The 14896-nt window shown below is 43.5% G+C and overlaps 2 protein-coding genes across 6 annotated transcripts; one reads left to right on the top strand and one right to left on the bottom strand.

The window, feature by feature from the left end:
* Positions 1–4973: 4973 nt before the first annotated feature.
* Positions 4974–7332, bottom strand: LOC144530514 (phosphatidylinositol N-acetylglucosaminyltransferase subunit Y-like). The gene has a single exon (XM_078270112.1). The coding sequence runs from the start codon at positions 6857–6859 to the stop codon at positions 6647–6649; it is 213 nt and encodes a 70-aa protein (XP_078126238.1). The 5' UTR covers positions 6860–7332; the 3' UTR covers positions 4974–6646.
* Positions 7333–7991: 659 nt separating this feature from the next.
* Positions 7992–14276, top strand: pex12 (peroxisomal biogenesis factor 12). 5 transcript variants are annotated; one of them, XM_078270109.1, is made up of 5 exons: positions 7998–8242; positions 9103–9310; positions 10644–10771; positions 11972–12507; positions 13617–14276. In XM_078270109.1, the coding sequence occupies exons 3-5, from the start codon at positions 10649–10651 to the stop codon at positions 14041–14043; spliced, it is 1086 nt and encodes a 361-aa protein (XP_078126235.1). In that variant the 5' UTR covers positions 7998–8242; positions 9103–9310; positions 10644–10648; the 3' UTR covers positions 14044–14276. The 5 variants fall into 5 exon arrangements, with proteins under 5 accessions (XP_078126236.1, XP_078126235.1, XP_078126234.1 ...); XM_078270110.1 differs by lacking the exon at positions 9103–9310 and having other exon boundaries at positions 7992–8093; XM_078270108.1 differs by lacking the exon at positions 9103–9310 and having other exon boundaries at positions 10647–10771.
* The last annotated feature ends 620 nt before the right edge of the window (positions 14277–14896 follow it).

The following is a 14896-nucleotide window of genomic DNA, read 5'->3' as shown; positions in this document are numbered from 1 at the left end:
AAATGGCCCAACATTAACACCTAAACCAGCTACCGAGGTTCCCCTCTATACCTAGAATGGCACACACGTTTCTTCAATAAAAGGCCAGCATAAAAGACAAAACAGTCACCAAATTTTCCTCTTTACATAATTGACTTTAAAAAAAATCTCTCTCATAATTGTTACAGTCCTTTTAACACATATTTTTTCATCCGATTTATCCTCCCTCTCCCATCCTAATGTAGTGACATCATCACAGCCATTAAGAGCAGAGCAGCAGAGAGGATTAAACTCAGTGAGCCTGTCTGAAACACACACACACACACACACACACACACACACACACGGCATAAAAGCAACACTGGTATTCAGCATTTATTTCCTATTCACTGGAAAGCAGCTACAGAATGACCGGTTTGTTTTTTTCCCTCATAACCTGTTCACTATAAATGCTAATAAATATTTTTTATAATGTACAATATTGTCAAGAAACGTGATTTGTTTTCCCCCTGGTCGATAAAACATGGGGGGGGGGTATCATTCTGCATACAGTAAGGCAATGAGTCTGTGTTACCTTGACAGAAATCTATGCATTTTCCTGTTATTTCTGACAATTTAATAAACAAAAATGTATTTTGTGCTTGAATAAATTATACTACAATTAACAAAAGTGGTTAAAAAGGAAAAAAAATCTTATCATTTTGGCTCTAGTGATTTTCCTTTGGTGCTGTTACATTTTTAAAACAAAAACAGACTACAATTAAAAAAAAGAAAAGAGTAAAACCAGCATCCACATGACACAGATGGCTTCTCTGAGCTAGGCCTGGAACAGTTCCAAATGTCGCTGTACAACTAATTGTCTCCGAAATAATTGTGATTAACAATAGAATTGTCTCTTTCAGTCAAATTCAAAAACATGTATTTATTTATTACTTTTTAAAACAAATTCAAGTTTTGAATCAATTCCAGGAGACATCTTTTGGTTATATATATTTATATATATATATATATATATATATCACTGTTATGTGACCTAGATTGTGTAATAACACAAACACACAGCCTATGAAGTAATCATAAAACAATTTTTCTAACTGTACCCCCCCACTCGTCATTTTTGTGTTTAGGGTCAAGTGCCAACAACTAACCATTGAAAAAAATGACTAAAATATGTAGTCTGACCAATAACCACTTATATAATTACAATTTGGCATATCTAAACAAAACAACAATTATCAGTTATACGCCTTAAGACCTTAGCTAATGTTTGACAGGAAACCGTGATTATGTAAAAGAAAAAAAATGGACAATTAGACATGATGTAATAATTGTTACAGGTCTACTCTGAGGTGTCAGCCTCTCTCTCTCTCTCTCTCTCTCTCTCTCTCTCTCTCTCTTTCTCCAAAACGTAACTCACCTCCTCTGCTGATGGAGAGCCCAGACATCTCCATACTGGATCATCAGCTTCTGTACGGTGTGCCCGCTTACTTCCCTGGGTGACAGCTATAGGCAGGGACAGTTAGGGACATGATGGAGAGAGAGAGAGAGAGAGAGAGAGAGAGAGAGAGAGAGAGAGAGAGAGAGAGAGAGAGAGAAACAAAGATAGAGTGATGATGCTGATGGAGACTCTCAGTGCATTCAGCTGTGTCACTAATCCTCTAATCCTGTCCAATCACCAAATGTTTCGTCTCATCCACTGAACTCTGGCAGCTCGTCTGATGTTTTCATTATGTCTCTGCCCCCCCCACCCCTCACTCTCCACACACACACACACACACACACCTAATTTCCTGTCAATAAGACAGGGAGCCTTGGCTTCTCTCCATCCGTCTGTTTCACTGACTTTAATATTACATAAAGACTGTTACAGTCTTGTGAAGTTTCCAGTGTGTGCGTGCGTGTGTGTGTGCGTGTGTGTGTGTGTGTGTGAGCAGTGTAGTAATGTGAGTACAAATACTTTGTTACTGTACTTGAGTAGAATTTTCATGTAGGCATATCTGTACTTTACTTTGTTATTCATATCTCTGGAAACTTTCACTTTTACTCCATTACATTTCCTAAAGAAAATGTATACTTTTACTCTGACACATTTCCCCTAAGCATCTTCACTACTCATTACTATAAAATAAAATCATGTTTGTTGCCAAGCGCCAAAACTTAAGAAGAGGAGGAGGAGGCATAACAACCGTGCGCGTCATGGAAACAGATGACGGCCAGCCCGACGGCAGTGGTGAAGATAACGTTACACACCTGTGGCCGTATTTGCAAGACATTTTTTGAACGTTGGTGTGAAAGATTCTTCCTCCCACATGGCATGGCCATGGCAACTCTGAATATTAGGCTTTACTATAAGGAAGCCACAATGAAGTTCAGAATCAAAGATTTATTTTACTTTTACTTCTAATAATAAAGTACATTTAATATCAGAAAATTACTTTTGATACTTAAGTACAGCAAACATTTCAAAACTTTAAGACTTTTACTCAAGTAATATTCTAAAAGGTGACTTTAAACCTACATTGTGTCATTTTTTTAGTTTGTTTGTTCTTTCAGAAATATGTACTCATTCATGTGTAATTACTTCCACCAACTAATCAAAGTATTCTCTTAAGCGTAGAATCATTCGGAATACATAGGAGCTACTCGCTCTAATGACGGCAGCCATGTATCGCCTCCATCTTTTAAAATACATTAGCCAAAGAGGGACATACCTCCGCATTTGGCCCTCTTACACCTATCGGCACCGTGACGAATGCCAGGGGGAGATTACTCGCCAGGGAAGCGAGAAAGAGAATTAAAACGACAACACGACAGGCAAAGCAACAAGACCAAAGTTAATATTGGATTGGCTAGAACAGCTGCGTGTAAACGACGGAGATACTAAGAGATCATTTTGGGTTCGTCCACCGCAGGAGGAAGGGCTAGAAAATAATATTCAGTCGGTTGTCATTTACAATTTCACCGCTAGATGCAAAAATATTCGACTTAACTAAAAGTACTATTACTTTGATGTGTTCTTTTACTTAAGTACAAGTAAATACTTATTATACTCATTTAAAGGAACACGCCGACTTATTGGGACTTTGTCTTATTCCCCGTATCCCTCAGAGTTAGAGAAGTCCATACATACCCTTCTCATCTCCGTGCGTATCGTAACTCTGTCTGACTCACCCACCGCTAGCCTAGCTTAGCACAGATCCTGGAGGTAACCGGCTCCATCTAGCCTACTGCTCCCAATAAGTGACAAAATAACGCCAACATGTTCCTATTTACATGTTGTGATTTGTATAGTCACAGAGTGTACAAATAACAAGGTCACATGAGACACAGCCGTCTTCTAACTGTATACAAACTGTTAAATTTCTGTGGTTCAGTGTCCTGAGAGTTGATGGAAATTCATGGTCTTTGGTGTTTTTTGCCCCCAACGTCTCCTCCCAGGCAGCGCGGCGATGGTTTAGGAAGTTGAAAACAAATCATGAAGGCGCTATTTGGGAAATGAACACAAAACTTCGAAAGAGAAAAAAGAAGCTCTTCTTGTAAAAAAAAATTAAAAAGCCTTTATTTAGATGGCTACTTTAATGGCTACTACATATCGAAATCTTACATTCAAAATAGAACTTGGGGAGCTTTTTCCCCCTTCTCTTTTATTGTTTCAGTTTAGTTTTCTTTTGTGAAGGTTTTAGTTTTTATTTAGTTTCAGTTAACCAAAAATATTTATCACTGCTTATTTTCATTTTAGTTTACTATAATAACCCTGACAACAGCCAGTAAAAAGCCAGCCATTACTCTCACAATTGACATGGGCTGCATCTCACGGCCCCTCGAGTCCTCCACTCGCCTCCCTTCCTCGCATCTTAGTCCCTCCCACCGAGGAGGTACGGGAGAGACGCGAGGAAATCACGGGAGGAGAGAGGCAACGAGCAAATGTGTTTCAGAGGGATGAGACGTCCTTTCCTCTGAAGAAGTCGCATGAATTGGTTAGCTGTTTGGGCGGAGTTAGCAATGGCTTTCAGCAGCAAGGCTTCCGGGAAGGCTGCTCTCGTGTATCCTCGCCTATAGCTCCTTGGGGCAGAAATATGGGCTTTGAGATGGCCTTCACCGAGGAGGGACAGAACAGCTTCTAGTTCAGCCGAGGACAGAGGAGTCGAGGAGCTGCGTCTGCGCTGCGTTCCGGAGGCGCGGCGGGCCCCGCGAGCAATCGCTGCCATTCAAGTCAATGCTTGATATTCCAGAAGCGTGCGTGAAGCGGCTCTGGGCTCCGCTACAGATGTACGCGCCAGGTCTATTTTCACGCGGGCTGCGGGGCGTTCCGACAGCCGGGGAGGAAGTGAAAGCACGAGACTATCCATTCAATTTACCAAAGGACACCCCCCCAATATCGTTTATGTCTCCTACAACAACACCACGGACAACGAAATTGTAAATGACAACCAACTGAATATTACTTTCTAGCCCTTCCTCCTGCGGTGGACGAACCCAAAATGATCTCTTAGTATCTCCATCGTTTACACGCAGCTGTTCTAGCCACTCCAATATTAACTTTACCATTATAAGGCTTAGGTACAGCACCAAAGCCTTTTGGGCCGCACCTAAGCCGAATGATTGTAAAATCATCACAACGAACTGAATCTCAGATCTAATGAGTGTGGTTGGTCCCCATTGGACTTCTTTAGGAAGCTTTGTCTTTTAGCTTTTTTAGTGTTATTATCTGGTCTAGCTTTTTCAACGTTTGAGACACATATGGTAATAATAATAGTCCAAAATGATGTCAAATTGCAATTTTTTTTATTGACAACGTAACATTTTCTTGAGGGAGGATCCCTAGACTCCCTGCCAATTATGTGCACCCAAGTCTAAAACACTGCAACATGTCTAACAGCAGTACTTCATTCTAGTGTTTGCGGTAAAAGCAACATATTCTGTTATTAAACTTAACTGTACAGTTGTGTTCAGAATAATAGCAGTGTGTTTAAAAAAGTGAATAATGCTCAAAATCCTTAGAATAGCTTTTAATTCCATAATATCATTGCATTGGGAACACTGCACAACACACACAATTCCAAATCAAAACATGACCAAAACTGATGAACTGAACTGAAGTTTGTGTTATACCTTTACAGAAAGTGAAGAAAAAGGAATATTAGGCTGTATTTGCATTTTTCTTTACAAACTCAAACATTTACTGTATGAACTGAAAAATGTCTCAAGGGTTTGCTTTACTTTGAATCACTGCACTAATATTTAGTTACATTATTTCTGAGAACTGCTTCACATCTGTGTTGCATGGAGTCGACCAACTTCTGGCACCTGGACGCCCTGGACCATTGAACTACGTTCCACAATTCCTCTGCATTACTGGGTTTTGCCTCAGAAACAGCATTTTTGATGTCACCCCACAAGTTTTCTATGGGATTGAGGTCTGGGGATTGGGCTGGCCACTCCATAACATCAATCTTTGCTCGCTTACTGGTGTGTTTTGGGTCACTGTCTTGTTGAAAGACCCATTTCAAAGGCATTTCCTCTTCAGCATAAGGCAACATGACCTCTTCAAGTATTTTGATGTACTGAAACTGATCCATGATCCCTGGTATGCGATAAATAGGCCCAAAACCACAGTATGAGAAACATCCCCATAACATGATTTAACAACATTCAGTGCGTGGGGGTCGTCGGACAAACTGTCTGCGGCCCCTAGACCCAAAAAGAACCATTTAGCTCTCATCAGTCCACAGAATGTTGCCCCATTTCTCCTTTGGCAAATTTCAACCTATTCAGTACGTCTTTTTTTTCACCAATGGGACTTTGCGGGGGCTTCCAGCTGATAGCTTTGCTTCACATAGCCTTCTTCTGATCGTAACAGTACTCACAGGTAACTTTAAGTCTTCTTTGATTTTCCTGGAGCTGATCATTGGTTGAGCCTTTGCCATTTTGGCTATTCTTCGATCCATTCGAATGGTAGTTGACCGTTTTTTCCCACGTCGTTCAGGCTTTGGATGCCATTTCAAGGCATTTGAAATCATTTTGGCTCAGCAGCCTATACTTTTCTGCACTTCTTTATATGTTTTCCCCTCTCCAATCAACTTTTTAATCAAAGTCCGCTGTTCCTCAGAGAAATGTCTGGAACAACCCATTTTGCTGAGTATTTCAGTGTGAAATGCACTATAACCAGCATGCACAACATTAGCTTCCTTCCTTCCTTAAATATGGGCCATAATGGACACCTGTTTCTTCACAGAATCAATCACCTCACTAACTGAACACAACACTGCTATTATTTCAACATGCCCCTTTCAATTACAGATTCAATTACACAGAATGAGCAGCATGCATGTCATGACTGTTGGGTCTGTTGGTTTTCTATGACTCTACAACACTTACTAGTAAATGATTTGCCATGTAGAAATATCACTTCTACCAAAAAAAATGATTTATGGAGGTTAGTGATGTTGGACTGCTATTATTTTGAACACAACTGTATGTAGCTGTGCTTGTAATGTGCTGATGATGTCAAACCATTCTTTTATCCATTTTTTTTTTTTATACCTTTTATTAAACAACAAACAAAATGGGTCCAGAAATGCAAGGTACATCACCGACAAGATGATTCAATTGCACTAAAGTGTTTTCAGGTGGAGTTTTTCCTTTAACAAAACAGAATCTGAACAGCCTAGTTGTGTCTGAAAAGCTTGATCCCCATCCAGCTCCAGAGGTGGAAGAAGACGTAGACGGGGATGGTGATGGGCAGCAACAGGCTGTAGAAACACACACTGCTACTGCTTGTGCAGCCCTGAGGGAAGTTCTCATCCACTGCAGCGGAGTAGAACAAACCAAAGAGCGACACTATTGGGACCAGGCCCACCATCATGGACAGAGAGAACATACTTGCAGATGGCTTCTAATACAGGACACTACTGGAGTAAATAAAAACCTTAGGTGATATAGTACATGTAGTTTTAGCCAGGTGGCTAAAATGCAGTTTGGAAGTATTTTCTAATTCAGTCCAGCAGCCTTTAAAACACGAAAGTCGAAATTTCAGAGTTTAAAGTCGGAAATACGCCCCCTGAAGTCGGACAACACAGTGCGTCAGTACCCCGAGCTCAAAAATCCAACATGGCTGCTCCGTGCATTAACAGTAGAGAAAGCGTAGTAACATGCAGTCTGTCTTATTTGTATTTCGTTAAATAAGACGTACACACGACACAGTCCTTTCCAATTTCTGTCTGTGGATATGTTGCTACGCTGTTTGTTTGCATAAAAATGCGTTGTTATCGACTGGTATCGCTAACAATGGCTAACCTGGCTAGAGCTAAACCCACTGTGAATTCCGAAGTGTTTTTGCTTGGGTGGTGATGGGAGTTTTTAATCCTGCGTGGTTGAGGTTGAGGCATCTGCGTCTTTCTGCAGGAGTCTGGCTTCCTGGGGGATCATGTTGGGGATGCCGTTAATTATGGAATAGGCAATGCCAAGCTCCTCGTTGATAAGCTCGTTGGTCTTAGCCTCGTATCTCAGTGGCTTCTTAGACAGCGGACATACCAGGAACTCAAGCAGGGAGGTGTCAAAAGGCTGCTGCGCTTCGTCCTTCACGTCCGAAAAGCTCCTGGCCGCGACAGAGGCGGGTATTGCCCTCTGTATTAAAGGTGCATTCTTCACATAGCGGTGAACACGGATTGTTTCCGTTAACAATCTACCGAAAACATTCCGAAACATGACCAAAACTCATGCCACAACTGGTCAACAAGGTAGCGAAAACTCCCCACCGGAGGATTACCAGGATTACAGACAGCGTGCAACCGAAATATGAGTCATCTTCCCTGTAAGCCAACACATCAATATAAATAGTTCCGCTTATTGACTTCTTTAGTAACCTCCTTTTAAATAACTACGGTCAAACCACCCGGCACTGAAATTGCACTAAAGAGGTTATTGATTGTAGTGCACACTGACATTTAATGTAAATCCATTCATACCCCCCCAGAACGAGCTAGCGACGGACTTGGCGAATTTGCGTTTCCTAGGATGTATTAAGAGAACGGGATTGCCGGAAGTGGTGGTTGTTGTGGGCAGTTCCAGTGCACCCTGCGCATGGCGAGTGGTCAAATAACAGAAGAAAAAATGTAAAGTGACCAGTCTCTCTGTTGCTTTTTAAAGTTCGGAGCAACAAGCGGTGTTTTTAAATGACCGTCTGATGTTGCAGAGACACCAGGAAACATAAGCGACGCCGTGCTAACTTCCTGCTACGCTAACAGCTAGCTAGCAAAGGAAGGTAACGTTAACGTTATGTTGTCAAAGTTCGACCATATGGCTGCATGAATAACCCTAACAAACCCGTCGTCCCTTGTTAATATATTTTACATGGATAAAACGTCAGTGTAACCAGTGGTGCACTTTGTTCTTGGATTTAACTAGCTAAACGTCAGACAACTTCTAAAGTCTAAAGTATTAAAACAATGTAGCTAGCTAAACTTTGTGACGTTATATTGAGGTGCCTTATCCGTAATGTTACCTTTACGGGTCCGTTATCTCTCAGACTTTATGAACACGAAATTCACGTTTGGAATCGCCTATAACTTTTTGATAAAAAAAACGTACAATGTATTTCACTTGAAGTCTCCTGCGTTGTTTAAAGCTGACATGGAGTTAGCCAAGATTTAAGAGTAAACTTTAACCCTTGTGCATAGGTCATTGGAACTTACTCTCTTCCATGTACAGTAACGTTACGTGTCCAAAAGGAATTAGAACAATATGATACCTTTGCACAACATGAGTATTATAATTCTACACAAGACTGATGTGTCATTTGTTGAAAAATTAAATAAATTAAAGGAAAAGAGTAAGAAGCATGCTTTCCGGACAAACTAACTTTAGCGGTTTCTGGCTGCGGTTATTACACTGGTATATTGGATTTCACACAATAGTTTACTTAATAGTCGACTTGGGCAGATGTCTCCTCACTCCTTGCTGTCTGTAGTGAACTGGTTGATAGTTGACAAGCTTTCCCATCAACTCACTGAATGTTGTCTGACATGCTCCTTCGTAAGCTGTGATCATTTAGCGACAGTCTGTGTTATCCTCATATGAGATGTCAGATTCTAAATGTAATCCATTTCTGTTGTAATCCATTAGATCAGGGGTCTTCAACGTTTTTCAAGCCAAGGACCCCTTAGTCCATATCCACGACCTTCCACTTCCGGGATTGCTCCGGTGCCGCCAGAAATTCCGCTGCATGTCCTTCTTTTCGGGCGGATTTCTGTTGCTCAACGCTTTCTTTGTGTTGGAATTTTGAATTTTAAACTGCGGTGGATTTCTGAGGACTATGGTTAACTGCTGCAGGGTAAATCCAGACAGCTACCTAGACTATCTGTCCAATCTGAGTCCAATCTTTTGAACGTACACACGTTCCACCAGAACAAGTTCCTTCCCGAGGCTATTTTGCAGAGGCACCGTAGCTTCGTCCGGCGCTTAGCGCCGCCCAAGACGATTGTGATTGGTTTAAAGAAATGCCAATAAACCAGAGCACGTTTCTCTCCCATCCCGGAATGCTGTGTGGACTAGCCGGACCTTCCTTCGCAGTGCTGTGGAGGAAGGTCTGGCAATGCGGGACCAAGGACCCCTTAACTGAGAGAGACACGGATCAGGGACCCCCTACTACATATATTGTATCAAAATAAAGTTGCATAATAAACTGGGCCTACAATAACGTGTGAACGGCCTAAACCTGCTTTTACATACCTTTTTAGTACATAGAATACTAAGATAATAAAATAATAAAAGTTGGCATGATTTTATAAGTCATGTTTTAATGTTTAGCATACATGTGGCAAAGTGAATCCTCAGGATGAACTATCTGTGGAAGCTACCTTGGTGACTACCATCAATGGGCCAGTACACCTATTATCAATGTATTTTTTGTCACAAATAGGCCGATTTATATTTGCTAATAATATTCAATATAATAATATTGCAGATTCATGTTAAGACATTTTCAATTTTTGATAAAACTTTCAAAACATTATACAAATAGTTAAACATTATACCCAGGGTTTCCCCCAGAAAAGTTGTTTAGCTCGGTGGCAAGTGTTTTTTTTTCTCCGACGAGGGCCCGGCTGGGGCCAGACACAGACTAATGGCAGCATTAATGTAGAGCCCAACAGTTTCTGTGATAACAATCGTGGACGGAATCGCGAAATTGAGAAAATCAAAAACGCTATTAGACAGATCCCACAGGGCCCGACATTAAGTCAGTGCTAAAAGCTAACAGGAGATTTGAAAATATGACTGTAATTGTAGTTTAAAAAACGTCTAAAAAATACATTTCCCAATGGCTTAGGCCTGGTGGGGGGCATCTTAGGCCCGGTGGGCCGCCAGGCTTGCAATACAGTGGGGGAAACCCCCACCCCCACCCCCTGCAGTAACTCTGAAGACCCCCCCCCTGTTGAAGATCTCTGCATTAGCTAAAATAGTGGTCAGTGAGTGGTTTCATTGGAAGTCTTTGGAGATTATGGAACTACAGTGACAATAACAACAGCGATAAGGGATTTATTATGCTTAGCTTTGTGACATGAATATAATGTTAATACACGAGAGAAACAAAACCATATTCAGCCATTCATCCCTGGTATTTCACTTCACGTGTCCACTCGTGTGCTTGTGTTGTGGTTGTGCAGCAGCCATGGCAGAGGCCGGAGCCCATCTGACCTCCGCCGCTGGGAATGAGCAGCCATCCATCTTCGAGCTCCTGGCACAGGAGTCTCTGATGGAGGCGGTCCGACCGGCACTGAGACACGCTGTCAAGGTGAGGGAGCGCCTTGAAAAAACCCCCTGTACAGCTTTTTTTACCATCCATATTGTGTTTTCATCGTGTCAAGCACTTTGAACTGCATTTGTTTAAGATCTTGATTTTAAGGAACATTGTTTAAGGAATATTTACCGCAATCCATATCGTCTTCGTGTAGATGTACAAACAATAAGCTACTAAGTAGAGCTGTAATCAGGCCTTAAAAGTTAAGCCCGACGAGGCCCGAGCCCGACAAGTACATTTTGATTGACAGCTTTTTAAAAGCCCGAACCTGTTTACATCCCGACATTATTCAAATGTGCGCACGCACACAGCTCTTTTGCCTTTTGTCAAGAATGAGTCATTTATACATGACTAACGCAGGCTATAGGCCACTTGGAAGTTGGAACAAAGAAATAAAATAAGTCCTCTGTAACATCGTAACATCTCAGCACTCTAAATAGGCCAACATGCCTCATCAGCGACGAATTCCCCGTCTGTCTTGCTGTCGTGCTTTAACAGAATGTCGCATCTTTCGCATTTCACATAACCCACTGGTTCAGTATTCTCATTATGCACATGGTCAAACGTTTTCCACGCCTCACACTTTGCCGGTGCAACCAAAACGTAAATCGCCAGAGGCCAGCCTCCGTTTCACCTCCTCAGCATCCATTTTCGCGCTAATCGAAACGCATCACCTGACCGCTCATCTACCGCGCAACCCGGAGCGCGAGCCCGAGCCCGGCCGGAGCCCCTGTAAAATGATAGAAATAAAGATCTTCAGCCCTACAACTGAGAACACGTAGTGACCTCTGAAGTCAAACAAGTGAAATCAAAAGTGGATTATGCCCTAAGATTAAAAATTGCATCGTGATTATTATTTTCTTTTTTTTATCTCACCCGGTTGTAATCTTTACACGTTTATATCCAGTTTGAACCGATGAATGGTTTGATCCTCGAGGATCCTCACAGTCTGTAGGCTCAGACTGTTTATGATAACATTTGTTGATGTATGATTGTAAATGATGCATTTTTTATATTTCTGTCTGGACTGCTGCTCAGCAATAGATCTCTCCGCTAATACAAACGCCGCAGAATCGTTGTCACGTGAAAGTGAGATGGTCCAAATCAAGACTGAGAGTTTGTGGTTAATTGTTCAGCCCTAAGTGTGCTCTACAAATCAACTTGTAACCACCCCAGTGTCGCTGACGTTCTCAGGTTCTGGCAGAGTCCAACCCGTCCCGTTTCGGGTTCCCGTGGCGACGCTTCGACGAGCTCTACCTGCTGCTGGACCTCCTCCTCCAGAACCACTTCCTGTCTCACTGCAGCGCCTCCTTCTCGGAGAACTTCTACGGCCTGAAGAGAGTTTCGGGAGGGCGAGGTCCTCCCGGTGGCCTGGGGCTGCCCGGGACGTCCCACTGGCGCTCTCTTCTTCTCCTGTGCCTGGTGCCGTACCTGCGGGCCAAGCTGGAGGCCAAGCTGGCGAGGCAGCGGGACGAGGAGGACTTCTCCATCCGGCTGGCGCAGAGCCGGAGCCAGAGGCTGTACCGGGCGGCCGTGGCCGCGTACCCGTACGTCAGCTCGGCCTGGCAGGCCTGGGTCTTCGGCCAGCAGCTGCTCTTTGTCTTTGGTGTCGCCAGGACCCATAATCCCCTGCTGTGGCTGGCCAGGGTCAGACTGGCACGACTCAACATTCAAGATATCAGAGACATGGAGCTGAAGAGCAGCAAAACTGGCAACCCAGCTGAGGGAAGGTACATCTCATCTCAGTTTAAACACATTCTGTGAGTGTGTGTGTGTGTGTGTGTGTGTGTGTGTGTGTGTGTGTGTGGCTAGCTCTAATATTAACTTTTGGAACATCGGCAAGGATATATTAAATGGGGCGCCTGGGTAGCTCACCTGGTAGATCGTGCGCCCCATATACAGAGTCCTCACCACCGCAGGTTATGTTCCGACCTGCGGCCCTCTGCTGCATGTCATTCCCCCCCTCTCTCCCCTTTCATGTATAAGCTGTCCTATCTAATAAAGGCCTAAAATGTCAAAAAAAACAAACAAAAAAACAGTATTATACATAAAATGACTTCACTGTTTGTCACTGACAGTAGCCTACCACGTTAGGACACTGTGCGTGCCGTTGGAACACCATGTTCCATGTGGCAGTTTGATGGCACTGTATGCCACTGTGGTGAGCGACATACAGTAAGCGGCCAGGGGATCAGCTTATGTCGCTGTGTCACTAGTGGCTAGGATGACTCTAGTCTCGCACTGCCAGACCTTCTTCCACAGCGCTGCGGAGGAAGGTCTGGCTAGTCCACACAGTGATCCGGAATGGGAGAAAAACGTGCTCTGGTTTATTGGCATTTCTCTAAACCACTCCCAATCGTCTCGGGCGGTGCTAAGCGTCGAGCGAAGCCACGGTGCCTCTGCTAAATAGCCTCGGGAAGGAACTTGTTTTGGTGGAACGTGTGTACGTTCAAAAGTTGTTTTAGTCGTGCAACAGAAAACTCAGATTGGACAGATGGTCTAGCTAGCTGTCTGGATTTACCCTGCAGAGATCTGAGGAGCAGTTAACCATAGGCCTCAGAAATCCACCGGAGTTCAAAAGTACAACACAAAAAAAGCGGAAGGTAACGGACATCCGAAAACTAACATTCGACGAGAGTGACACCTGGCGGAATTTCTGGCAGAACGAGAACAATCCCAGAAGTGGAACGTCGTGGATATAGACTAGGGTGACTCTAAAACATTCGTAATAGAAAACCTCACAGAAGACAGTAAGAGATGTTTCATTGAGGCCAGTGTGTTTTTCTTGCATTGACGTGTTAACCCCACCGACCTCAGTGCGTTGTTCTTGTGTGTGCAGCCTGGTGCAGAGAGCGTGGTGGCTGATGTCCCAGGCGGCGCGGGGCACGGCCGTGTCCCTCTCCACCTCCCTCTCGCTGGGCGTCTTCTTCCTGCAGTTCCTGGAGTGGTGGTACTCGTCAGACAACCAGAGCACCGTGAAGGCCCTGACCTCGCTGCCGGCTCCTCCACCACCCCTCCACCTGCAGCAGGACCCTCCATCCGCCTCGGCCAATCGCAGCGGAGACACTCCGCCCGGCGCCGGTAGCAGCAGGAACTGTCCGCTGTGCCGGAGGCTTCGCACAAACGCCACGGTGCTGTCCACCTCGGGCTTCGTCTTCTGTTACCGCTGCATCTACGTGTACGTGAAAGCCAACCGCCGCTGCCCGGTTAGCGGCTATCCCACCGAGCCGCAACACCTCATCAAGATCTACTCACCTGAGAGCTAGAACACATCCAGCAACCACACGTTGAAGTTTACTTTCAGAGTACAAACTCTTTCAGAAAGAAAGGAAGTGGCCTTGGGTTTTTCTTTTTGTATAAAATGTACAGTGTTTGATAAATTGTTCAGTGATACCAGCTGATTCGGATCACCATTTAATATTTATAAATGCCTGGTTCCATTTGACTGAGGATATTTACCTTTGGCTAATAAAGAAATTGGGGTTGCAACTAACAATAATTTTGATTTATTGATTGAGTTTTATTTGCTCATAAAATGCAAAAGTAGTAAAAAAAACTGCAGATTTTCTGTACTGCCGTACATGCAGACTCGCAACAGAAGGGTTTCAAATCGGCAACTGTCCCTCTTTAGCGTTTAGCTTTCCGCAGCGCCCGTTGCAACTATAAACACTGTCTTTAGCTGCATCATCCTCCCCAGCTCCACCCTCTCTGGTCCAAAAATCCTCACGTCAGGTTTTTAAAAACCAAGATGGCCAAAACTTAAAGCTACAAAACATGGATGCATAATAAAACCTGGATACAGTGTACCAGGCAGAGCTAGAGCTGCTCAATGGCGCATGAAGCCAAAAAAGTTCAACTTCCACAAATATAGAATGACCAGGATGATTAACACTGCCTCTCTATGGGGCCCATAGAGCCGGCGCACTAGAGACCTTCACCGGCCGAGCCGGCTACTTGCGGTTTAGCACTCCGCTTACTTTAATAAAGAATTCATGATTTTATCGTGTGGCTCTTCTAGACTTTCCAATTATTATCGTACCGATTAGATCAAATTCTGATTGTGAAACGAGTCATTTTGCTGGGGTTGTGTAGTTAAAATAAATGTATCCGCTGACAGCC

This window comes from Sander vitreus, chromosome 15 (genome assembly GCF_031162955.1).
Source record: "Sander vitreus isolate 19-12246 chromosome 15, sanVit1, whole genome shotgun sequence".
NCBI lineage: Eukaryota > Metazoa > Chordata > Actinopteri > Perciformes > Percidae > Sander > Sander vitreus.
The sequence above is the reverse complement of the archived record's forward strand: the minus strand, read 5'-3'. Positions and strand labels throughout refer to the sequence as shown.

Excerpts from the sequence above, each read along its gene's own strand:
- LOC144530514 (XM_078270112.1), bottom strand. The coding sequence starts at position 6,859 with ATGTTCTCTCTGTCCATGATGGTGGGCCTGGTCCCAATAGTGTCGCTC.
- pex12 (XM_078270110.1), top strand. The coding sequence starts at position 10,649 with ATGGCAGAGGCCGGAGCCCATCTGACCTCCGCCGCTGGGAATGAGCAG. Across the intron at positions 10,772-11,971 it reads CACTGAGACACGCTGTCAAG|GTTCTGGCAGAGTCCAACCC; the intron begins GTGAGGGAGCGC and ends TGACGTTCTCAG. Across the intron at positions 12,508-13,616 it reads GGCAACCCAGCTGAGGGAAG|CCTGGTGCAGAGAGCGTGGT; the intron begins GTACATCTCATC and ends TTGTGTGTGCAG.